We start from the raw sequence: 26838 nt of genomic DNA, 5'->3' as shown, positions 1-26838 counted from the left end.
AAAACACAGCAAAAAACAATTTGAAAAAGTCCTATTACTTATTGTTAAAATTGTCATACTACCCAAAGCAATCTACAGATTTAACGCAATCCCTATCAAATTTCCCACGACATTTTTCACAGAACTAGAATAAATAATCCTAAAATTTATATGGAACCATAAAAGACCCAGAATTGCCAAAGCAATCTTGAGGAAAAAGAACACAGCAGGAGGCATAACCCTCCCAGACTTCAGACAATACTACGAAACTACAATAATCAAAACAGCATGGTATTGGCACAAAAACAGACGTATGGATCAATGGAATAGAACAAAAAGCCCAGAAATAAACCCACATGTCTATGGTCAATTAATTTTCAACAAAGGAGGCAAGAATATACAATGTGGAAAAGACAATCTCTTCAGCAAGTGGTGTTGGGAAGTTGGACAGCTGCATGTAAATCAATGAAGTTAGAACACACCCTCACACCATACACAAAAATAAACTCAAAATGGCTTAAAGACTTAAATATAAGACATGACCCCATAAAACTCCTGGAAGAGAACATAGGCAAAATATTCTCTGAAATAAATTTTGGCAATGTTTTCTTAGGTCAGTCTCCAAAGGCAATAGAAATAAAAGCAAAAGTAAACAAATGGAATCAAATCAAACTTACAAGCTTTTGCACAGCAAAGGAAATCATAAATAAAACGAAAAGACAACCTACAGACTAGGAGAAAATATCTGCAAATGATGTGACTGACAATGGATTAATCTCCAAAATATACAAACAGCTCATACAATTCAATAACAAAAAAACAACCCAATCGAAAAATGGGCAGAAGATCCACATGAAAACATGGTCATCATCGCTAATTATTAGAGAAATGCAAATCAAAACTACAATGAGGTACCACCTCACACCACAGGATGGCCATCATTAAAAAGTCTACAAATAATAAATGATGGAGAGGGTGTGGAGAAAAGGGAACCCTCTTACACTGTTGGTGGGAATGTAAATTGGTGCAGTCACTATGGAAAACAGTATGGACAGTATGGATGTTCCTCAAAAAACTAAGAGTTGCCATATGATCCAGCAGTCCCATTCCTGGGCATATATCCAGACAAAACTATAATTTGAAAAGATACTTGCAGCCCTATGTTCATAGCAGCACTATTTACAATAGCCAAGACACAGAAACAACCTAGATGTCCATTGACAGATAAATGGATAAAGATATGGTATATACATACAATGGAATACTACTTAGCCATAAAAAAGAATGAAATCATGCCATTTTACAGCAACATGGGTGGACCTAGAGATTATCATACTAAGTCAGACAGAGAAAGACAAATATCATATAATATCACTTATATGTGGAATCTAAAAGAAGTGATCCAAATGAACATATCTACGAAACAGAAACAGACTCACAGATATAGAGAACAGGCCTATGGTTGACAAGGGCGAAGGGGGGTGGGGGAGGGAAGAATTGGGAGTTTGGGATTAGCAGATGCAAACTTATGTATAGGATGGATAAACAACAAGGTCCTACTATATAGCATAGGGAACTATATTCAATATCCTGTGATAAACCATAATGGAAAAGGATATGAAAAATAATATATATAGGTATAACTGAATCACTTTGTTGTAAATCCCTATTACTATATTTTTATTCCCTAACACTCTCAGACTGCCTATAACTGCTTTTCCACTGTTACCTGAGCTACATTCTTCATTTACCCTTTCCCACAGCTCCAGGTTTGGGTCAGCACTATCTAAAACCACCATTTATCAACCACGCTATCAGAGTTTACTGATCATTGATTCTTCCTCTTTCATCCACTGTCAAGTTACTCTTTACTTCTCAGATTATCAGACCTTACAGATCAAACAGACTCCCCCTCATCAGCCTCTGTCATTTATTATATTTCTTCCACATTAGTTCTAAAAGGGGCCCAAAACAATTGCATTCTGAACACCATTTAACATTATCTTTTCTTTGCATGTATATTTAAAAGTATAAAAATATTTTAAATGATTGCATTAGAATTTTTGTAGTCTTCTAAATGAACAAGTCAGAAAAGTATAGTGAAACAATTACACAAAAAGCCATGTCACAACCATTGTTAGTAATATAATTTGTTTGGTCCTTGGTTGCAACTCGCTCAAATCTCATTTGGCTTTTGTGGTCATGATGAGCAGCAGTGAGGGTGAAAAGATTTCTATAGTGGACATTTGTCACTACAAATAGGGGACTGTCCATATTTGAACCCCTTTCCTTTGTTTAGGGAATTCCCTCTCTTATGTGACTGGAATATCGGAAATAGTGTCCTCCTCCCATAATGAACTGAAAACATAAGATAATCACTTGCCCAGCTCTGTGACAGCTAGAGCACAGGTATATGACCTAGGTTCACCTGACCAAAATCATCCACCTAAAATTTTTAACGTGGAGATAGTGAGGCAGGGATTGAAAGAATTCTTGTTGGTAGGGAGTAGAGAGAGATGGGGTGGGGGTTAGCTGCATCCTTTTTCAGTAGCCAACAGTGCAGACAACGGTATCCAATTTCCAGTTCAATGGTGGAGGCCAGGGCATCCATGTGTGGTGATACTCACTGAAGTGTGTGTTTCTGGCTATACAGCCTTCCTTTATTCTGTCCATTTCCAAATCTGGTTCTCCAGGTTTTCCTACAATTCTGTGTGCTACCCAATTTTCTTTCAATAATTCCTTTTCTTCTTAAGCCGGCCAGAAATTTGTTTCCATTGCTTGCAACTAATAACCCAAACCCAAACTGATACAACCATCTTTTTTTTTTTTTTTTTTTTTTTGCCACACCGCACGGCTTCCAGGATCTTAGTGCCCCAACCAGGGATGGAACCCGTGCTCCCTGCAGTGGAAGCACAGAGTCCTAACCACTGGACCACCAGGGAATTCCCACAACTATCATTTACTGAGACCCTATTTTTGCCTATGGACTTGACATGTCTTAGTACATTTCCTCTCTTTCTTCTGTAAAATTGAAATTATTTCCCCCATTTAATCTTCATTCTACAGAAGAAAACACTGAGGTGTAGAGAGGTTAAGTAGTAGAAAATTTTATTTTTTCTTTTATTTTAAACTTAGGCTGTTTTTGCAAAGAAGAAGCAGCAAACAAGTTTAAAAAAATCATATTCACCATTATTTTATTCTTTAAAATTTCTTTTATTTTGTCTCAGAAAGAGATTTTAATAAATTAAAGTCTTCCGTTTAGCTCTTGGTTGATCAGTTTTATAATAAGAATCACAAGCTAATCTAAATTCAGGGAGAATTTGCGTTAGTCAGTTTCTTCTCTGGAATTCAGTTGCCCTTTGCTTTTTTTTTTTTTTAACATCTTTATTGGGGTATAATCGCTTTACAATGGTGTGTTAGTTTCTGCTTTATAACAAAGTGAATCAGTTACACATATACATATGTTCCCATATCTCTTCCCTCTTGCGTCTCCCTCCCTCCCACCCTCCCCATCCCACCCATCCAGGCGGTCACAAAGCACCAAGCCGATATCCCTGTGCCATGCGGCTGCTTCCCACTAGCTATCTACCTTACGTTTAGTAGTGTATATATGTCCATGCCTCTCTCTCGCCCTGTCACAGCTCACCCTTCCCCCTCCCCATATCCTCAAGTCCGTTCTCCAGTAGGTCTATGTCTTTATTCCTGTCTTACCCCTAGGTTCTTCATGACATTTTTTTTCTTAAATTCCATATATATGTGTTAGCATACGGTATTTGTCTTTTTCTTTCTGACTTACTTCACTCTGTATGATAGACTCTAGGTCTATCCTCCTCATTACAAATAGCTCAATTTCGTTTCTTTTTATGGCTGAGTAATATTCCATTGTATATATGTGCCACATCTTCTTTATCCATTCATCCGATGATGGGCACTTAGGTTGTTTCCATCTCTGGGCTATTGTAAATAGAGCTGCAATGAACATTTTGGTACATGACTCTTTTTGAATTTTGGTTTTCTCAGGGTATATGCCCAGTAGTGGGATTGCTGGGTCATGTGATAGTTCTATTTGTAGTTTTTTAAAGGAACCTCCATACTGTTCTCCATAGTGGCTGTACCAATTCACATTCCCACCAGCAGTGCAAGAGTGTTCCCTTTTCTCCACACCCTCTCCAGCATTTATTGTTTCTAGATTTTTTGATGATGGCCATTCTGACTGGTGTGAGATGATATCTCATTGTAGTTTTGATTTGCATTTCTCTAATGATTAATGATGTTGAGCATTCTTTCATGTGTTTGTTGGCAGTCTGTATATCTTCTTTGGAGAAATGTCTATTTAGGTCTTCTGCCCATTTTTGGATTGGGTTGTTTGTTTTTTGTTATTGAGCTTCATGAGCTGCTTGTAAATTTTGGAGATTAATCCTTTGTGCGTTGATTCGTTTGCAAATATTTTCTCCCATTCTGAGGGTTGTCTTTTTGTCTTCTTTATGGTTTCCTTTGCTGTGCAAAAGCTTTGAAGTTTCATTAGGTCCCATTTGTTTATTTTTGTTTTTATTTCCATTTCTCTAGGAGGTGGGTCAGAAATGATCTTGCTTTCTGATTTATGTCATAGAGTGTTCTGCCTATGTTTTCCTCTAAGAGTTTGATAGTTTCTGGCCTTACATTTAGGTCTTTAATGCATTTTGAGCTTATTTTTGTGTATGGTGTTAGGGAGTGATCTAATCTCATACTTTTACATGTACCTGTCCAGTTTTCCCAGCACCACTTATTGAAGAGGCTGTCCTTTCTCCACTGTACATTCCTGCCTCCTTTATCAAAGATAAGGTGACCATATGTGCGTGGGTTTATCTCTGGGCTTTCTATCCTGTTCCATTGATCTATCTTTCTGTTTTTGTGTCAGTACCATACTGTCTTGATTACTGTAGCTTTGTAGTATAGTCTGAAGTCAGGGAGCCTGATTCCTCCAGCTCCGTCTTTGGTTCTCAAGATTGCTTTGGCTATTCGGGGTCTTTTGTGTTTCCATACAAATTGTGAAATTTTTTGTTCTAGTTCTGTGAAAAATGCCAGTGGTAGTTTGATAGGAATTGCATTGAATCTATAGATTGCTTTGGGTAGTAGAGTCATTTTCACAATGTTGATTCTTCCAATCGAAGAACATGGTATATCTCTCCACCTATTTGTATCATCTTTAATTTCTTTCATCAGTGTCTTATAATTTTCTGCATACAGGTCTTTTGTCTCCTTAGGTAGGTTTATTCCTAGATATTTTATTCTTTTTGTTGCAATGGTAAATGGGAGTGTTTTCTTGATTTCACTTTCAGATTTTTCATCATTAGTGTATAGGAATGCCAGAGATTTCTGTGCATTAATTTTGTATCCTGCTACTTTACCAAATTCATTGATTAGCTCTAGTAGTTTTCTGGTAGCATCTTTAGGATTCTCTACGTATAGTATCATATCATCTGCAAACAGTGACAGCTTTACTTCTTCTTTTCCAATTTGGATTCCTTTTATTTCCTTTTCTTCTCTGATTGCTGTGGCTAAAACTTCCAAAACTATGTTGAATAAGAGTGGTGAGAGTGCAGTTGCCCTTTGCTTTTAATACACCAAGGAAGGCCAATATCTATTGCATAGAAGCACACATTTGTGTTTATTGCAGGGTTTCTTAACAATGACATTACTGACATTTTGGACTGCATGATTCTTTCTTGTGCGGGCCGTCCTGTGTGTTGTAGGGTGTTCAGTAGCATCCCGGCCATTAACCTTCTAGATGTCAGTAGCACTACCTACCAACCCACCCCCATCCTTTTATTGTCATCAAAAATGTTTCCAGGGCTTCCCTGGTGGCACAGTGGTTGAGAGTCCGCCTGCCGATGCAGGGAACACGGGTTCGTGCCCCGGTCCGGGAAGATCCCACATGCCGCGGAGTGGCTAGGCTCGTGAGCCATGGCCGCTGAGCCTGTGCGTCCAGAGCCTGTGCTCCGCAACGGGAGAGGCCACAACAGTGAGAGGCCCGCGTACCGCAAAAAAAAAAAAAAAAAAAAAAAAAAATGTTTCCAGACATTGCCAAATTGCCCCTGGTTAAGAACCACTGGGTTATAGGAGGGAAGAAAGGATTATAACTACTGGGTTATAGGAGGGAAGAAACCTGGCAAAACTGTTCACATTGTAAAGGAGTAATATATTAGAGATAATGCCAAAATTGCAGGAAAGCTATAGAAATACCATGGAAAAGAAGAAAAATATATTATACAGTATAATTTCAAGGATTAATCAAAGACAAGAGAATCTCATGGCTACCTACAGAGGATAGAAAGTGAAATTCATCGCTATGCTGCATAACAGAAAAATTAGCTGTCATTAATGGTAGATGAAAGGTTAGGATTTTATAGGCATTTCATTTCAAGTAACTAAATATGAACTTACCTTCTTAGCAACACAGAAAGTAAGTGTTCAATGAGTATTTCTCTTTGCCGTTTCAAAGCCTAGGCAGAGAAAAAAATTGTCTGATTTGGAGAAAAGGTTTGATTTGGAGACAGGACTGAAGTTTTTTTTTTTCCCGTCCTTGCTCCTTTTTCCAAATTTTCTTTTATTGAGCATTACTTTTCTATTTGAAAATTCTAAAAACTAAAAAATAATTCTATTAATGGACAAAAGAAATAAATAATAAAGCTTCTTGAAAATCAGAATATTGACAGAAAAGAAATCTCTTATCACTTCTTGTCTCTGATAGTAAAAGAAAACAAAAGGCAAACAATCAGAAAAGAGGAGTAGACAAGTCTTTTGGGAAATGCACACAAAAATCCTTCCTCTGGAAATAGAATGAATTGATTATTAAAGTAAAGAAACTTTTGCCTTCAAAATGAAAATTGTAGCAAAGAGAGGTAAGGTTGAAGAGGAGATCTGAGAAGGTTTTCAATATTAGAAAGTGTTTCTTTAGAGCAATCTGCTGAGGCCAACCAGCATGGGGAAATTTAGGTCTTCCATTTGCGGGGAAAGAGCTTCTCTATATAATCTTTTGCTTAAAATGCTTTTAAATTCCTTCAGCAGGGATGATCACAGCAAGACAAAAAGCCACAACAAAGGGGCACCCAGGACAAGGGAAACCTTCCCTCGCTGGTAGGAACTCACAGCTAAGTTCCTCTGAAGAAACTAGAATCCTTTTCTTCCATTATTACAAATAAATAAAGATAATAGACCTAGTTTTAAGTTTTATTCTCATTTGAGTCAACAATATTTTTGAATGACAAAATATTTTCTATATATGATATTTGAGTGATCAAGTGACAGGTGAATTGAACAAGTTATCTGTGGCTCTAAATATCTCTCCATTGTACTCCCATTGTTTCACTAGCAATAAAATGTTATTGAAACAACAATAATAAATAGAAAACCTGCCTATTTTCCCATACTAGTTAATGTGAGAAGAAAACACCTGCCCATTGCAGTTCCACAAAAATGGTTTTAATATAGGGTCACAGAAAATTCAAAGGTTTTATAGCCCACTATAAAACAGCACTTTGTCTTTTCCCACTAATTCCCTAGTGTCACATTTAACAAAACAAGGAAACTACAGATAATAGAGGTGTTTGCAGATTAGCCTTCCAAGCCATAAATAACATAGGGTTTTGCTCACCTACAAATATTAAGGCAGCTTATCAATGTTTAAGCGCCTTCCTCTTTGTAATGGTCGCTAACATTTTAACCCAGGCAAATTGAGAATTTTTTCTTTCCTGTCTTCTTACATTGACAGAGTACACATTCATAAGATTCTATAATCAGATTTCACGTTATAAAGAGTGAGACATCACCTAAACACTCGCCTGCGACCTGAAAGGCCCTGTTTTGGAAGATGTGTCTGCTTTATGCTTTCTTTGTTTTGCTCTCTCTTAGCTATGGTTTCGATCCTAACTGTCCTGGAAGATGCAGCTGTGATTCAGAGCAGTCGGTGCAATGCTACAGGCTAACGGAGGTGCCGTCAGGTATTCCTTCCACCACCAAGAAGCTCTACGTCAGTCATAGCAAAATTCAGCACCTTCAGGTAATTACTCATTCTACACTCAAGTTACTGCAATTTTATTTTGTGAGATAGGGTGAGGGGCAAGTGTGGGTTTGTTAAACTTGATTTAAATAATCAAAAAGTAAAGTGATGGTTATGAAGTCGGGTAGTTGCACTAGCTACCTGTTTGCTCTGTATACTGAGATGGGTATATGCCTCTGGATATTTCTTTTTAGGAAAGTAGCCCCCCCAAAATCGGAGTCTATAATTAATTTTTTATTTTTGAAAATTCTAATTATGTTGTTGCAGAGTAAAAGTAAAGAAATGACTCTTTCTTAACAAAAAGAGTTTGAGATCATATGGCCCCTTTGTCTCCCCATGTTAAAAAGAAGTCCTTTTAGGGGAAAAGTAGTTTTGTATGTGCCATAGAAGGCAGATGATACTTAGAACATTATAAGACTATCAAGGTGAATGCAGCATATGAGAATTATTCATACAAGCTCTACAAACCAGCCAGGCATCAGTGTCTTTGTGGAAACATATACAGAAGAAATACGTGTTTTTGTTTTGCCACATTACTGCAATTCTCATTCTACGTGCTTTTAATTATGATGTCTCTTTTCATGCTTACCTATTCAGAGGGCACTGAAAAGAGTGCTATAGATTTGTCTGACTTGTATAACACAAAGAAACTTTTTAAAATATTTTACTTATTTATTTTTGGCTGCGTTGGGTCTTCGTTGCTGCGCGCAGGCTTTCTCTAGTTGCAGCGAGGCGGGGTCGCTCTTTGTTGCGGTGCGTGGGCTTCTCATTGCGGTGGCTTCTTTTGTTGCCTAGCACAGGCTCTAGGCATGCGGGATTCAGTAGTTGTGGCACACGAGCTTAGTTGCTCCATGGCATGTGGGATCCTCCAGGACCAGGGTTCAAACCCGTATCCCCTGCATTGACAGGCGGATTCTTAACCACTGCGCCACTAGGGAAGCCCGAAACTTTTGTTTTTGACCTTTGGTATTTTGAAAGGCATCAAGAGACTAGAGTTCTCATTCTAGTTTTCTCATTAACTAGAGATAGAACTACCTTAGACAAGCAGTTAAAAAAATCTGCAGACCTCATTTGTTACCTTTATGACGTGAGAAGGCTGGATTAGATTGGGGATCCCAGGAACTTTCTAGATGGAAAATTCTATGACTCTGAGTTTGCCTTTACTGGTCACTGCTTCTCCCTCATTGATCCAAATCTTAAGATAAGGAAATGCCTGTCTGTGATCCAGGTGCAGAGAGTCAGCAGGTGAATGTATTTTTCCTTCAAACAGAGACACTTCCCCCTCCCTTTTTATTTGGTTAAGAAATTTTAATGTAGGTGCACATAAACACAGGGAGTTTAAAATATGTGCATAGTATTTATTTCGAGGCTCAATAAGCACAATTGCCTGGTCATCATCTGTTTACTTTCCTCTTCTAATCCAGTAGTGCCTAATGCCAGAGAGCAGGTCTGACTCTGTCAGGTCTCAGCATTCAATCAAGACACCTGGTTAAAGGGCAAGATGCTTAAATATTTGTCCTGAGGACTTGAGATACCGAGAGCGGGAGTGTCAACTAAGCCTGGTAATGATCCCACACTGCTGCTTTGCAGCCAATAAGATGAAATTCTGCCTCTCGTCAAATTCACTTATTGGATGAGTTCATTCGTCATTGGTTTAAGTTCACTGAACAGCAATACTGCCACTTCCCTGACTTTAACCCAGTTAATTATCTCTAGGAAGCACAGTTCACAGCAGAAAGGTTGGCAAAAGAGAGGATTGTTTTGTGAAGGAAGTAGAAAGCTCTGACCAATAATCCTTCTCTTTTCTCTTTTAAAAATCCTTAGGCTTTAAATGACCATAGTTTACTTGCATTTGGTGAATGCAACGTATATTCTGTTTATTTGGTTTGAACTACAGATTGGGTGCCTATATTTAAAGTAAAAAGTCTTAAAATGGATCTTCAGATTAATAGCAATAGAAATTATATATATATACACACACATATATGTGCATATATATACACATACATCACATATATGCACAACATATATATATATACACACACACACACACACGTATATGTGTATATACACCACAATTTTAAATGTTTCAGTTACTTGTTCATATAATTCAACTGTCTTTGGGTCTGTGAATGCTGTGTTTGAAACTGGGGATAAAAGATGAAAAATTCAGTTCTAGGAGTTCCCTGGTGGCCTAGTGGTTAGGATTCTGGGCTTTCACTGCCATGGCCCAGGTTCAATCCCTGGTGAGGGAATTAAGATCCTGCAAGCCATGCAGCACAGCTGGAAAAATAAGTAAAAATTCATAGTTCCTGCCTTCAAGAGGTACTTTATTTATCCATTTATCTGTAAAAATCCCTACTTCTTTGAGGTGCATGCCATCACACTGTAACACTCTGTTCCTCTGTGTGTCTTATACTGTGCCCCTGGTCCCTTCCATACTGGCTCCTACTCCTCCTCTCCATCCTAAGTCCTGCATCTTTTGGTGTGCCTTCAGTGTCCAATATCCTAGTCCCACTCCTTGAACTCATAAAAAAGTATCTATCTACATTTCCACTTCACCACAGCCGTCTACTCTCTTGCTTATATCATAATCCTCATTGTATCTGAAACTTCTGCACTCAAAAATCTTGAATTCCCCTACCCACTCTCTGGTCATCATGTCCTTTCCCTTCAGCTGCCATACTCTACACTTATCTTTCCACTTCATGGAGACTTCTAGTCCTAGATCTACCCACTTTCTCTCAGATAATCAGTTCATTTCTTATCTATCTTCTTTCCCTAACCCTTCCCTCTTTGCATCCCACAATTAATTATCTCAGCACCTATTCAGCAAAGCCTCAGTCTTACATTAGGGTGATCATTTTCCTTTGTTTCTCCTATATCTGGACAGCTGGGTGCTGCTGGAGAGGATTACACCTGGTGTCATATCCAAGATAGCTTTTACCAAATCCAAGGTCATGAAAATGTATGCCTATATTTTCTTCTAAGAGTTTTATAGTTTTAGCTCTAACGTTTAGAGGACAAATAGAAATGTCTTTATGGTGGCAGTCAATTAAAATAATTGCACTTTACATCTTTTGTGGAGAGAAGAAGCTACTTCACATTCCTCTTGGCTAAGAAATATATGGTTTATCAACAAGTGTGGGGGGGAATTATAGATTCTTTTTATATTCTCTCCATACTTTTCAGATTTTTAAATTGTTTACAGAGAACAAGTGTTGCTTTGATCATCAGAAAAAAAATTCCAACATAATTTACAAACTCCTTGCTGGCTTGGTTCACACATGTCTGAGGCAGTCAGTGTGAGGGTGTGTGAGTTTCCTGTGTGCACTGGACCTATAAGGTGACTAAGAAAGGCAGGTAACCTTCTAATGCTTGAAGTAGGGCCTGCCCAGCATTAAAACCTGAAACAAAGCCTTTTCATGGGGAAACCAGCAGAAGTTGCCCCTCTATTTCATTTTACTTGGTTTGCTTTTTTTTTCTTTTTAAACTTTTCTTATTATATAGTAACTTTTATCTACATAAGTATTAGGCTCACTAAACTGTACAACTGTGATGTCAGGAATTTTACTTAGCTAAGCTTCCTAAGCCTAATTGTTAACACCAAGCCATACTTGCCTTGCTTTTTAAGCAATGTTGAAAAACTGCCAGCAGCCCCAAGGTTAGCTGCAGGGCAAAAGCATCTCTTTCCACATCTCTTGAGCACAACCCTGCTTAGGCCATGGAAATGGAAAAACAGGTCTGGCAGAATTTTTTTCCCTTTGTCAGCTCTGCAAACTCAACTGATAAGTTGAAAATCATTGGGGGTCTTCCTCACTGTTTGTGGCACCAGAACTCTATACTCTTCAGCTAAATGCATGTTATAAACACTAAGGTTAAAAATATATGTGTTGGGGTAAGGTAAACCTGGGTTGGAAGCCGAACTTTTCCACTTACTAGCAAGACATACTTGGACATTTCGTTTTGCCTTCTTGAGTTTACCTCATTGAAAAGGGAATAATCATGCTTACACATAGATCTTTGTAAAGATAAACATAGTAAATACTTAGAAAATGGTGGCCATTTTAACTAATAATAATCAAAAGTAATCTGCACTGACCTGATAAAGAGCAAAGGTTCTCTATGCTTAATAATAGGAAACGACTATTCACTGGATTCAGTTAAGAAAATGACCTATATTTACTATTAGCTAGTCTATATACTTTACAAATAGAAATGAAGACAAATTGAAGCTCTGACACCACTCTTTGTCTAGTCCCCATAGAAGTTGCCCATTCAGATCCATGTCATCTCCGAGACTTGCTACATAGTCAGCAATCTTTTAGGGTCTGTGGTCACTCAGATATAAGTAGAAGCATTTGCAACACCAAGGTCTTTTTTGTGGGAGATCAACAGACCCAAAGGTGAAAAGCTATGTGTAGAGTCAATCATGACTTTACATGAAAGAAAGCCTAGAAAAAGGTACTTCAGAATGAAGAACAGATTAAACAACACTGAATCTTGGACAGGTCATTTAATTTTTTTTTGGCATCATTCCTTGTATGGAAGTTTTGGACTAGATAATCTCTAAAATTTCTGCTTTTCTAAAACTCTATGATCTGTGTCCAGATCTTGAGTCTTTTTTGAAAAACATTAATTATAGACCACAGGCAATGGAAAATGTATTAGAAAATGATGAGTTGAGGAAGAAAGGGCTTTGGAGTCCAATGGACTTTGTTGAAATTCTCAACTCTTTCAAGTCTGACGATAACAAACTTTCAAGTTTGACGATACCAAACTTTCAGGGTTATTAGGAGAATTAATGATAACACATAAAAAAGTACTTGGAACTTGTAGATGCTCAACAAATGCAAAAAAAAAAAGCTATTGATCTTGGGATTAAGACTAATTAATACATCTGATTAATCATTAAGAAAATATCAAATGTTAGTAGCAATATATAAGCCAAGGCAGCTATCAAAACTATTATAATTAAAAATATCTGTTTATGGAGTTTTTAACATGGGATTCTTCAGCTAGAATATCATATTAGGAGATACTTTAAAATATACCATAATTCACATCACGTGTCTTCCCAGAATATAAATACCTGTAACAAATATGTGATGCAAAATTAACCCACTTTTAAGGTATTAATCATGTATTGATGTTACAAAAGAGCTCAACTTCACAATTAAATCCAACATTTAGAAACTGTAGATAGTAAGACATAAAAGTGTGCACTGAAAATTCCAACTTAATTGAATTCTAAAGCAGGTTGAAAGTTTTGTGAAGATTTATCAAGCTCAGGAAAATCTGGAACAATTCCTCTTTTTGCCTAAACATGATTTTACTCTGAGAACCAAATACCAAATTACATCATCCTAGAAAAGAGGTGGATGTCCACCTAGGAGGAGTTTGGAGGATATGTGGAGAGATAGGGATGCTTGAACTTGCAAACCATGGAGAAAGTACAGCAGATTTGGCAATTTCTAAAATCTAGGAGAGGAATAGCATTAGGTCTGGGATATATGCATGAATGGACTCCTTGCTCTACAGAGATGGAGACACATGTATCCTGTTTGTTTCTTCATGAACCTTTTTCATCAGTGAAGCGTAAATTGGCTGGTAGGAACAACGAGGCTAGTTTTCCAAACTATTATACAGTTGAAAATGTTTTTCTGATAGGCCCATTCTATTGATAGCAGTATCTAGGACATTAAAATTTTTTTACTTTTAATGCTTAAATTGTTAAAAAGGTAATTTATAATTTAAAAAAACTAAACATTGCAAAATGTAGATAGATAATGAAAATTCCTTATAATTTTATCCCCTAGAGTTAGAAACTCTATAGTTTGGTGAAATATTTCCAGATTGTTTCTTTTTTGGCTATTACAAGATGATGCAACCAAGAACAGCCTATTGCATAAATCATTGTGCAATTTTTAAGTACTTCTACCTAGAAGTAAATTTGCTGGGTCAAAGAATACGCAGCAAAAGTTGGCCAACTTTATGTCTACCAATAGTGTGTGAAAGTGCTTAAAATATTTTAGACATGTTATACTGTTAACAAATGAATAAAAATGTTCAGAACCTGAGTTTCTATCCTTTTCCAAGAGATATTTAAATAGATCCTGAAGGGAAATCTGAAGTATCATTAGTATTGAATGGTAATGTATATGGCTTTTTTTTTCTTACAATAATCCTAATTTACTGCTTTTCTCCCCCATTCCCCATCCCTGAATTTTTTGCAGCTGTCTAACTTCACCCAAATGTCAGCTCTAGAAGATTTTATTCTGCTGGCCAGTGGAACAGAGTCGGTAGAAAATGACACTTTCAAGACTCTGAGTACTTTGAAGACCTTGGAACTCTGGAAAAATAAGTTAAGACAGGTCCCCAGTGCTCTCCCAGCCAGTCTTGAAGTGTTAAAACTAAATGATAATTCAATATATGTCCTTCACGGATCTGATTTTGAAGGACTGAAGAAATTAAAAATCCTTGAACTGAAAAACAATCTGATCTCTTCTCTCCCTCCCAGCATGCTCTCTTCTCTTGTCAGTTTGCAAAGCTTGGTGTTGGACAGCAACAATATCGAGTCTGTGAATGGACCACTGGCACTTCCCCATCTGAAACATCTGAGCATGGAGAATAATAAGCTACATCTCATACCAGCTAGCTTCTTCACTTCTCTTCAGTCTTTGCAGTTTCTCAGTTTCAGTAGTAACTTTCTGACTAAAATTCCTATTAACCTGCCCAAATCCTTGCTCTCATTAAAAATGGAGAGAAACCGGCTCAAAGTGGTAAGGTTTCAAGATATGAAACATTTGGAGAATCTTTCCCATCTTTACCTGTCAGAAAACTCACTCTCTTCCATAGATGGGGCACAGCTCCTTGCCAATTTAACTACCCTTGAGCTGTCCCAAAACCAGCTTCAAACGTTGCCCCTCAGACTACCAGCAAGGCTACAAAAGCTTGATATCAGCAACAATCTGATTCAGAAAGTTACAGCACAAGACTTCCAGGACCTCCGAGATTTGAAACATTTGTTTCTGGACAACAACATTGTCAGCTTGTTTGAAGCTGGAGCCCTGCAAAGGTGTTCCCAGCTCTCCAACCTGGCCCTGGAGCAGAACCTGCTCTTGTCTATACCTCTACGGTAAGTGAGCGTTATCATTTACAGTAACTACTAAAAAAGTTTTCCAAAAACTGGGACAACTAAGTACATTATACAAGCAAGAAAAGTCATCCAAGCATACATAAAGTATCTGATCAAGGCTATCCAAGGGTTCAGGGGTGGAATTTAAACAGGGGTTTGGAATCTCCAACCCTCAAGCTGACCCCTGCACTAACTTAACTTATCTTGCCTGTAGGACAAGACACCAACAGGGGACATCTGTATTTGAAAATATGCAATGTCACTCTGGGGACGTATGGTAACAAACATCATAGGGGGATGTTACTTGTAAAACTGTGTTCTGGTTTCTAAGTATATGGCCTGGATCTAGCAACAGGCTGACTAGGCATGTGCTTAACCACTAGCAAAGCAGGACACCAGGAAAAAATGAGGTGGGGCGGGGTTGGGGGGAATGTACTAATACATTTATATTTTTAAAAAGCATTGAAGTAGTATTTGTGGTGAAAAAAATCAAAACTCTGTAATCTAACATTGTATTTATTTTGAATTATGTATTGGGAGCCTCATGTTCTTCTCAGTGCTGTGATTTTTAAAGGGCTTAAGGGATGCTGCTTATTTCTCTGGGTGTCTGTCTGTGAGTGTGTGAGACAATTTGTGTCCATCTTACTTTCTGTTTTTGGTTGTTTCTTCTGTTCTCTTTCTCTCTCACACAAACACACACACACCCTCATACTCTGACAGTTAATTTCTCTTCCAAATATCCCTCCTTCTATACCCAACCCACTGTACCTGTACATTAATTGATCCTATTTATTTAAACTTTATCACATGTTCCACATTTTAAAGTAGAATTAAAAAACAGTAGAATAAATACTATTATTCTCCTAAAAAAGATATTATGTTGTTTATTAAATGTGTCTATTAGTGGATTCTTTTTCCTTTCAGCACTATAGAAAAAAATGCTTCCTGCCCTATTATTGTTATCAAATTTCTCATAATTAATGTACCAGCTTCTGGCTTCTGTAGAATCCTGTGGCACTTGATTTACTTATTATCAGTGTTCATTATGATAATTTTTCTTATCAATGAGAAAGGAAAAAATTATCTGATATGGACAGATACTCATTTTTTTTGCACTGTCCCAATGCAAAACATCGAAAGGTGATTTTTTGAACTGAAATCAGTATTTTAAATTATGTATTGAGGATAATTTGAAAGTAATCAATTTCTCTTAATGCCTAAGCATGTGCATACAATTAATTTAATTCAACAAGTATGTTTTGAGCATTCACCATGTGCCAGGTACTTTACCAGGCACTTGGGATACATCAGTGTAATAAAAGAGGTAAAACTTCTTGTTCTGTACAGCTTAAATTCTAGCAGGGAAAGAGTGACAACATAATATGTAAGTAAAGTATATAATATTGAGATAGTGTTAGGTGTTATAATTAACAACAAAAAGGGGCAGGCAGGATTACCAGGTTCAGGACTACAGTGAACGAGGGTGGATGGTTGCAATTTTCAATGAGGTAAGCATGGTAACCCTTCTGAAAAGGTAAGCTCTGAGCAAAGACTGGAAGGAGGTGAGGGATTTAGTTGTGAAGCTGTCTGGGGGAAAAAGTGTTCTAGACAGAACAGCCCTGAAGACAAGAACATGCGGGCAGTATTTCAGGACTCTAATTCTTGTAGTTATTTAAATAATTTCTCTACTATGTTCAAGCCTTATTTTCTATTACTGCATGCTCCTCCTCCAAACAAAAAATCGTGTATAAAATAAAAACTCATCAAACAGGTTAGGGAGTGACTGTATCACGTAAGGATTCTCAGCAGGCTATGACAGCCATGGGCAAAACTGTGAACTCGGTGGGCTTTTCTATTCGGGTGACCTTTAGAAAGCATTTGGTGAAGTAATCCTGCTAAGTTTAATGAGTGAAAAATAGCTTAATTATTTACTCCTGCCAGGGTATTTGTGTTTTAATAAGTGACTACAGAAAGCACAAAGTTTCTACCCAACAGAGTGTATAATGGAATTGCAAGCCTGAGCTAACCCTAATTTTCAAGTCTGACTTTACGATGGAATTATCTGGAGAACTTTTATAAAGCCTACTCATGCCTAGACCTCATTTCAAACCAATTAAATCAGACACCCAAGGGTTGTGGCCCAGGCATCGGTATTTTTTAAAAACTCCCCAGATGAATTTAATGTGTAGCCAGGTTTGAGAACTACTGGGAAAGGACAATGGGGCAAGAAAGAAGATACCAGGGGGCTTTTCCTATGAGGCTTAAATGAAACAACACAACTGTCTGCTTTGTCAAAGAACCTGGCCTGTTATGAGAGCAATGCTCCTGTAGAGAGTGATTTTTTTTTTTTTTTTTTTTTTTTCCGGTACACGGGCCTCTCACTGTTGTGGCCTCTCCCGTTGCAGAGCACAGGCTCCAGACGCGCAGGCTCAGCGGCCATGGCTCACGGGCCTAGCCACTCCCCGGCATGTGGGATCTTCCCAGACCGGGGCACGAACCCGTGTTCCCTGCATCGGCAGGCGGACTCTCAACCACTGCGCCGCCAGGGAAGCCCTAGAGAGTGATTTTTAAATTCCCCATCAGGACCACCGCTTCCCAAACCACCATTCCCCAACTTTTCTTTAAATTGGAAAGTGGGAAGGACCCCAAAAAATTTTCCCGTGGTTTTCCTCCCATAAAGAATTAAAACACAATACAATCTATTCCTTATATTTGAATTTTGAGACTTTTATTTATGAGCTTTAAACATTACACTCTTTCTTTTTATTTGAATGCTTCTTATTCATACACAAAACTACACTTTGAAATTCAGTGTTCTATAAATAAACTGTAAACACAGGCAACCTATCTGTGCTAGTTGCTAACCTAACCTAACCTAACCTAACCTGTTAGTCGCCCGTTGTGTATCCTATCACAAACTGTTTCCACAAATCCCTTCCTCTGTCTACCATGCTGCAATCTACATTTCATCAGGAAAATAATGGTATATGGTTTTAGGCACACATGAATTAAAATATCTACCCCATTTGCCTAAATATGCTAACCGAGATAGAAACAATACCTAACATTTACTAAGTGCTTACTAAGCTCAGCAGGGAATGAATATACATGTTATTCCGTTACTCCCTTACAACAATCCTGTGAAGGTAGGTACACTGTTTTACCTATTATTTTACAGATTAGAGATTAAGGTTAAGAGGTATCAAGAAACTTGCTGGAAGTCATATGGTCAATAAATTTTGGAGTCAGGGTTAAATACAATAGTCTAACCCCAGGGCCTGGGAATTTTAGGCACTGCACCCTCGCCCTCTGAGGTTTACTCTGCTATCAACAATACACTCCACTACTTAGAATTTAGTCTACCCAAGACCTGGGTCTTGCTTCTTGCTGCTTCTCATTTCACCAAGCTGCAGCTCGGGGAGCAAATGTAAGTTACGTCACCCCTTCTTTATTCACAATCTGGATAATTCAAATCCAGGATAGCTTTCTACAACCTGATGAAGCCAGTCAGCATTTTCTCTTACTCAAGTGCCACATACAGACATAACGGGGGTGCGCCCCTTTTTTACTCTGAAAAGCGACACTGCCGAAAGAAGAAATAGCATTTCTAGGCATATGTTTGTCTTAAAATCAGGGCTACCTTTTTGTATAAATCAGACTTATAAAGATAAATTATATCAAAGCAATAAATGACTACCCAAAGGTCACAGAAGGAGGAAATTAGTGACTTCTCTTACAGTGCCATTTTGGTTATCCATAGAAACATGAAAGAAAATAAAAGGTACTCCTAAGACCAGGTACAGTTTTTGGCTGCCCAGCCCAGAACTGAATAACTGTATTTGTTTAAAAGAAAGCTTGGCTTGCTCATTTTCGTTACTAACATTTTTATGTAACTTCTGTGTACTGAGCACTTTCATCTATATAGTGGAAAATCAGAAGCTTTAAAGAGCTAAATAACTTACCTAAAGTCACATGCTGGTGAATAGAATAGCCAAAGTTAGAACTCGAATCTTAATAAGTAGACTTGACTCTCTGGTTTACTCTGCCGTATCTTTCCTCAGCTGTGCTCCCTGTGCTCCCTGTACTCTCAATAGTTACAGAGTCTCGCTTACTGCCTCACCACCTATTAACAGGCCATTTTTCCTTGAAAAAAAAAAAAAAGCTATGCACAAGAGATTTCCTGTATAACTTTTAGAGATGTACCTTGTATAAGCTGGTGTGTGCACAAAATTACATTGTCTTAGGGATTAACTTCAAATTCAATTTAAACTGTGGATACCAATTTGAAAATTGTTAGTGGTACTCACAGTAAACCGACTGAGAGAAATGTCTTTGCAGAAGCTTTTATCAAACTGTTAAAATGTGTGAAGTGATTTTCCCTGGTAAATTAATCTGCTTTGTTAGGTAAATTTAATTCCAATGAAAAAGAAAGCACGTTAAACAAATAAGACTTTAAAATACTCAAAAGCACAAGTACTTATGTATGTATATGTATTATACGGTTTAGGAGAGGAATACAAATATAAAATACATGAACGTAGGGCTTCCCTGGTGGCGCAGTGGTTGAGAGTCCACCTGCCGATGCAGGGGACGCGAGTTCGTGCCCCGGTCCGGGAGGATCCCGCATGCCACAGAGTGGCTGGGCCTGTGAGCCATGGCCACTGAGCCTGCGCGTCCGCAACGGGAGAGGCCACAACAGTGAGAGGCCCGCGTACCACAAAAAAAAACAAACAAAAAAAAAACATGAACGTAAATATATATAAATATAAAATGTAAGTATCAAAGAAAAAAACAAGGGCAAAATTTAGGCTAAGTGCCAATAACCTAAGAGATTAACGTTTCAGAATGAAATTCATATGAGAATAATACTATAACAAACAAAAGGTAATATTGTCATAAAATATGTTTAAATTCATTTGCTTTTTTCTCTTTGACATAACAATCATATGACAGGGACCACCACAAAAAAATTCACTAAATACTAAAAAGAATGAAATGTACATCTAATATGTTCACACTGTATGAAGATAGCATTCAGATGGTATTTCAAGGGACTTTTTTCCTAAAAAGCTTTCTCACTTCTTGTACTTCACAAAGAGAATAGCACTTAATATAAAGTTGTTGACTAGCAGAAAGATTTTCAGTTCACAATTGTGATTATTATTTATTTTTTATCAACAGGCGTTAGCATGACATTTTTCAAATTGGTATCCATGGTTAAATTTTTTTTTTCCTGATTATAAAGAAATACCTGTTCAAGTTGAAAATTTAGCGTGCTGAAAAATAAAAAAGTCACCCATAACTGTTCAACCAGAACCTATGCCTAGCGATAATTTGTTTTTATGTATTTGAGATCAGTCAATTTTTTTTCTATTTTTTCCATTTAACATTATAGTGTGGTTTTTCTCTCCAGTTTCCCTTTTCTATTTTTTCCAAGTATCACTATGGACCCAGGGATCTTAATTCATTCAGTGTGTTATGATCATTTATAGTTGCTAGTCTCTTTTGGTGCTCAAATTTCCCCAAATTTCACTAGTGGGAGCCCCTCCAAGCTGGTTCCTATATTCGTGAGACATGATTCCATTACCTCTCTTTTTATAAACTTGTGGTAAAATACACATAACATAAAATTTATGTGTACAATTATTAATTTTTACGTGTACAATTCAATATTGTTAAGTATCTTCACATTGTTGTGCAGCCAGTCTCCAGAACTTTTTCATCTTGCGAAACCAAAACTCTGCACCCATTAAACAACTCCTCATTTCCCTCCTCCCCTCACCCCCTGACAACCACCATTCTACTTCCTGTTTCTATGAATCTGACTACTCTAGATATCTTATGTAAGTGGAATCATACAGTAGTTATCTTTTTGTGACAGGCTTTTTTCACTTAACATAATATCCTTATTCACGTTGTAGCATGCGTCAGAATTTCCTTCCTTTCAAGGCTGAATAATATTCCATTGCATGTACTTGTATTTTGTATTTTGCTTATTCATTCATCCATCAGTGGACACTTGGATTGCTTCCACATTTTAACTACTGTGAATTCAATATGGGAGTATAACATGGGTGTATAAATATCTCTTTGAGACCTTGCTTTCAATTCTTTTGAGTATATATGCAGAAGTGCAATTGCTGGATCATATGCAAGTATAGTTTTAATTTTGGGGGGAACCACCCATACTGTGTTCCATATTGACTGTACCATTTTACACTCCCATCAACAGGGCACAAAGTTTCCAATTTCTCCACATTCTTGTTAACACTTGTTATTTTCTGGATTTTTGATAGCAACCATCATGATAGGTGTTCCACTAATCTTTGAACACTTCATTGCATTCCAGTTCAGACATTCCAGCTTACCTTGCCCCAGACGTGGAATTAGCCATTTTTCCAAGAAGTCTTGCTTCTTTTTTTTTTTTAATTTTATCAAAGTATAGTTGATTTACAATGTTGTGTTAATTTCTGCTGTCCTGCAAAGTGATTCAGTTATACATATATATATTCCTTTCCATATTTTTTCCATTATAGTTTATCACAGGATATTGATTATACTTCCCTGTGCTAAACAGTAGGACCTTGTTGTTTATTGAAGCCTTGCTTCTTTTAAGTAGCGACTGGAATTCTGGAACAAAGATCTGTGTGTTCAGTGAGCTTATGCTATTGGGATCACATTGCTACTAGTGTATAATATTGCTTTTAGGTCCTTTCAGTATACAGAGGTAGAAGATATATATTTTTTAAAATCATAAATTCACATTGGTATTTCCACTTCATATTAACATTAGAGAGAGTTTTTTCTTCTCTTATTTTATATTTGTATCTTTTTCTCTTACAATGAAAATCTTGGTTCCTAATAAGATTAATATATTTACTTATTTTCTTTACCTTACAGTATTCATTAAAAAGTTTCGAATTGTATTACTAAGAGTAATATTAACAATAAATATACTGCAAGAAATTTCTTTGCAGATCCTTTTGTCTTTAGAGTCTAAGGCTTAGCTATTCAGAGTACTTTTTTATTTTATATGGTTACATTACCAACATAAACATTTGATTAGTTAATTAGATTTGTTTGTTTTGGCTTGTGTTCAATTTTAGGGCTTGGTTTTGTTTTTATTTGTTTTACGTAAAACGTTAACATGATTCAGAAGTTAAAACCATATGGAACCAAACACTCCCTATAAGTAACTATTTTAATTCACTTCTCGTTTATCTTTTTTCTTTTTTTTCAAAAACAAGCAAAATGTGTACATGTATTCTTATTTCCCTCTTACATAAAAACTAAGATACTACATACACTATTCCACTTCTTGTTTTTCTTCCCTTTAACAATACTTTCTAGAAATCATTTTATGGGTAATTCATAGAGACCAGTCTCTTTCTTTTTCAAGGCTGCATAGTAGTTCTTTACTGTTGTACTGGGTTGTTTACAGTCTTTTGCTATTATAAATAATACCATAAGAAATACACATGTGCTGTTTTATGTTTGTGGATGTAAAATGTGGATATGTTTGTGGATATAAAATATCACATCTTCAGAGATTTTACCTAGAAATGAAATTGCTGGGTCGAAGGGTAAATGCACATTATTTTGTTAGGCTTTGCTAAATTCTCCACAGGAGCCATGCCATTTTCAGCTCCCACCAAGCTATGTATGAGATTGTCTGCTTCTTCATGGCTTTGCCCACAGAATGTATTGCTAAGGATTAAGACATTTTACCAATCTGATAGGTGAGAAATGGAATCTCTGTGTGTTTTTATTCTTCATTTCTCTATTCTGAGTATGGCTGAAGACTTAAAGGCTTTTCTTTTTTTTCTGAGAATATAAGTTCCTTTTATTTTTTATTTTATTTATTTATTTTTTTAACATCTTTATTGGAGTATAATTGCTTTACAATGGTGTGTTATTTTCTGCTTTACAACAAAATGAATCAGTTATATATATACATATGTTCCCATATCTCTTCCCTCTTGTGTCTCCCTCCCTCCCACCCCTCCAGGCGATCATAAAGCACGAGCTGATCTCCCTGTGCTATGTGGCTGCTTCCCACTAGCTATCTACCTTACGTTTGGTAGTGTATATATGTCCATGCCTCTCTCTCGCTTTGTCACAGCTTACCCTTCCCCCTTCCCATATCCTCAAGTCCATTCTCTAGTAGGTCTGTCTTTATTCCTGTCTTACCCCTAGGTTCTTCATGACATTTTTTTTCTTAGATTCCATATATATGTGTTAGCATACAGTATTTGTCTTTCTCTTTCTGACTTACTTCACTCTGTATGACAGACTCTAGGTCCATCCACCTCATTACAAATAGCTCAACTTCATTTCTTTTTATGGCTGAGTAATATTCCATTGTATATACGTGCCACATCTTCTTTATCCATTCATCCGAAGATGGACACTTAGATTGTTTCCATCTCCGGGCTATTGTAAATAGAGCTGCAATGAACATTTTGGTACATGACTCTTTTTGAATTATGGTTTTCTCAGGGTATATGCCCAGTAGTGGGATTGCTGGGTCATGTGGTAGTTCTATTTGCAGTTTTTTAAGGAGCCTCCATACTGTTCTCCGTAGTGGCTGTACCAATTCACATTCCCACCAGCAGTGCAAGAGTGTTCCCTTTTCTCCACACCCTCTCCAGCATTTATTGTTTCTAGATTTTTTGATGATGGCCATTCTGACCAGTGTGAGATGACATCTCATTGTAGTTTTGATTTGCATTTCTCTAATGATTAGTGATGCTGAGCATCCTTTCCTGTGTTTGTTGGCAATCTGTGTATCTTCTTTGGAGAGATGTCTGTTTAGGTCTTCTGCCCATTTTTAAGGCTTTGCTTTTATGTGGATTTCCATTCATACTTTTTGCCCACTTTTAGACTTATTTTAAAACCTTTTCTTCTCAACTTGTAAGAGTCCTTTACATATTAGGGAGATTGGCTCTTTGTCTGGGATATAAAGTGCAGATAGTTCCCCCAGTTTATCATTTTTCTTTTGATTTTGCATATGTCTTTTGCCATATACAATTTCTTTTTCTGTGATTTTTAATGTAGTTGATTTATTGATCTTTTATAGCTTCTGGATTTTTTTTTTTTTTTTTTGCGGTATGCGGGCCTCTTACTGTTGTGGCCTCTCCCGTTGCGGAGCACAGGCTCCGGACGTGCAGGCTCAGTGGCCATGGCTCACGGGCCCAGCCGCTCCGCGGCACATGGGATCTTCCCAGACAGGGGCACGAATCCGTGTCCCCTGCATCGGCAGGCGGACTCTCAACCACTGCGCCACCAGGGAAGCCCCAGCTTCTGGATTTTTAAGCCATAGTCAGAAGAGCTTTTTTATAGAACTGGTATTTTAAAAATTATTTGAAAATACGATTTTTATAATCACATAATAGTCCATTATCTCTTAATTTCCATATTAGTGGACATTAGCCCTTTATCATTTTTTTGCTGTTATAAATATGATCAAATGTATGACATATTTTTAAATAAATCTCTATTCACTTCTCCTATTATCTCCTATGCTGAAAGGCATGACGTTATTTAAATTCGATACATGTTACCAAATTGTTTCCAAAATGGTACCAGTTTATACTCCCACTAGCAGAGTTTAAGTTCTTACCTCACTACACCCTCATCAGAAATGAATTTTAAAATTTAAATTCAAAATGATGCTCTAATTTCTAACATTGCATCTTTTATATTCATGAAGAACAACCTTTTCATATTTTTATTCAATATTTTTACCTTTCCTATAAATTATTGATTCATGGCATCTGCCAACTAAAAAGTTGGAAACTTACTATTTTCCTTATCAATTTGTTACATGATCCAATTTGAAATGAAAAATTAAAGAGTTTATGGCTAGGAACCAGAAAAATCAGAGGGCTAGAAAATAAGACCTATGAGAAAGTGTTAAAGACCTACAGATAAGACTGAGGTTTGCACTTTTAATTAACTTTACAAAATAAAGCTTGTTTTCTAGCTTCAGAGGGAACAGAATGGTACAGAAAAGGTGGGTGTTGCTCAATCTGAGTTGCCTAGGCAGTTATGGAATGATGGTCACAGCCTCCTTTCACATCCTGTTTCCATGCTTTTGCAGGCTCCCGGCAACCTTAGCAAGGCTGGACCTAAAAGGCAATGCCATCCAGGATATTGCTGAGAGGGAGCTCAAGGATCTGAAGCAGCTTCAGGTTCTAAACCTTAGGAACAACAAGATCTCTGCCTTAGACCTCAAAGCCTTGGAGGTGTTGCCTCGCCTCAGGCATCTGTATCTGGATGGAAATCCGTGGAATTGCACCTGCAGTCTCCTGAGAGCCAGGGAGGTCCTGAAGGCCAAGGGCACAGATGTGAGGGGAGGACAATGTGCGGCACCAGCTGAACGACAAGGGGAGAGCTGGATGTCTTCCAAAAAGATAATGAGGCAATGTGAGCATCACTTGCATCTGACCGAGAAAAGCAAAGAGACCAAAAAGAAACCAAAGCCTGAAGAGCACTCCAGCATCAGAATCAATGTGGATGATGATTATTATGATTATGAGATAGATTAAGGATGAGCTTAGCTTACAGTTTAGAAAAAGGTTTTGTTTCTTTTTTTAAAATAGACTTCATTTTTAGAGCAGTTTTAGGTTCATAGCAGAATTAAGGGGAAGGTACAGAGATTTCCTATATACCTCCTACCCCTACACAAACATAGCCTGCCCCATTACAACATGTCCCACCAGAATGGAACATTTGTTACAGCTGATGGATCTCTATTGACAGGTCACAATCACCTAAAGTCCATAGTGTACATTAGGGTTTACTCTTGGTGTTGTACATACTCTGGGTTTGGACAAATATATAATGACATGTATTTACCACTATAATATCACACAGAGTAGTTTCATTGCCCTAAAAATCCTCTGTGCTCCAGAAAAAAAGTTGTGTTTTTTTTGTTTTGTTGTGTTTTTTTTGCGGTACGTGGGCCTCTCACTGTTATGGCCTCTCCCGTTGCGGATCACAGGCTCCGGACGCGCAGGCTCAGCGGCCATGGCTCACGGGCCCAGCCGCTCCGTGGCATGTGGGATCTTCCCGGACCGGGGCACGAACCCGTGTCCCCTGCATCGGCAGGCGGACTCTCAACCACTGCGCCACCAGGGAAGCCCAGAAAAAAACTTTTTTAATGTTCAATATCTTAAGCAGAAATATATAATAAATTTAGATATACAAGATTCTTTTTATAAGTTTTTCTCTTTCTTTTTAAGAATGAAGTGAGAGTTAAGACAAGTTGAGGTGGGGGGAGGAAAGTAGAAATGAATGGTCAGAAGATGTAAGATTCCTTCCATGTTAAAAGTAATTTGTTTGTATTTTATACTGAAACGTAGACAAATAGTAATGCCCAATAAAATCTCTATCTAACTAACTTCCTGCAAATAGAGTAGTTCATTTTATCAAATAAAAAGTGATGATTTTGTGTATGAAGCTGGTACCTATAGACCTACACTACAGGCTTTTGTTTATAAGTAATAAAAACTGACTCCAACTTAAGCAAGCAAGAATTTATTGGAAAGGTTGGGAATAGCTCACAGAATCAAAGGAAAATCTGGAGAATCTGGAAAGGACGGGGATCAGATCTGCTCCTGGGCCCCAGGCAGAAGAAGTAATGAAGAGTCCCTAAGCTTCTTCAGGGTTCTCTGCAGAA

At 37.4% G+C, this 26838-nt stretch overlaps 1 protein-coding gene across 1 annotated transcript; it reads left to right on the top strand.

Annotated features, from left to right (window-relative positions):
* Positions 1-7828: 7828 nt before the first annotated feature.
* LOC132437297 (nephrocan-like) lies at positions 7829-25705 on the top strand. The gene is made up of 3 exons (XM_060030555.1): positions 7829-8017; positions 14254-15155; positions 25258-25705. Exons 1-3 carry the CDS (start codon positions 7829-7831, stop codon positions 25703-25705), a joined length of 1539 nt encoding a protein of 512 aa, XP_059886538.1.
* Positions 25706-26838: the final 1133 nt, after the last annotated feature.

The sequence above is a fragment of the Delphinus delphis genome, chromosome 14, assembly GCF_949987515.2.
Source record: "Delphinus delphis chromosome 14, mDelDel1.2, whole genome shotgun sequence".
Taxonomy (NCBI): Eukaryota; Metazoa; Chordata; class Mammalia; order Artiodactyla; family Delphinidae; genus Delphinus; species Delphinus delphis.
The sequence above is the reverse complement of the archived record's forward strand: the minus strand, read 5'-3'. Positions and strand labels throughout refer to the sequence as shown.

Excerpts from the sequence above, each read along its gene's own strand:
- LOC132437297 (XM_060030555.1), top strand. The coding sequence starts at position 7,829 with ATGTGTCTGCTTTATGCTTTCTTTGTTTTGCTCTCTCTTAGCTATGGT. Across the intron at positions 8,018-14,253 it reads GCAAAATTCAGCACCTTCAG|CTGTCTAACTTCACCCAAAT; the intron begins GTAATTACTCAT and ends AATTTTTTGCAG. Across the intron at positions 15,156-25,257 it reads CTCTTGTCTATACCTCTACG|GCTCCCGGCAACCTTAGCAA; the intron begins GTAAGTGAGCGT and ends ATGCTTTTGCAG.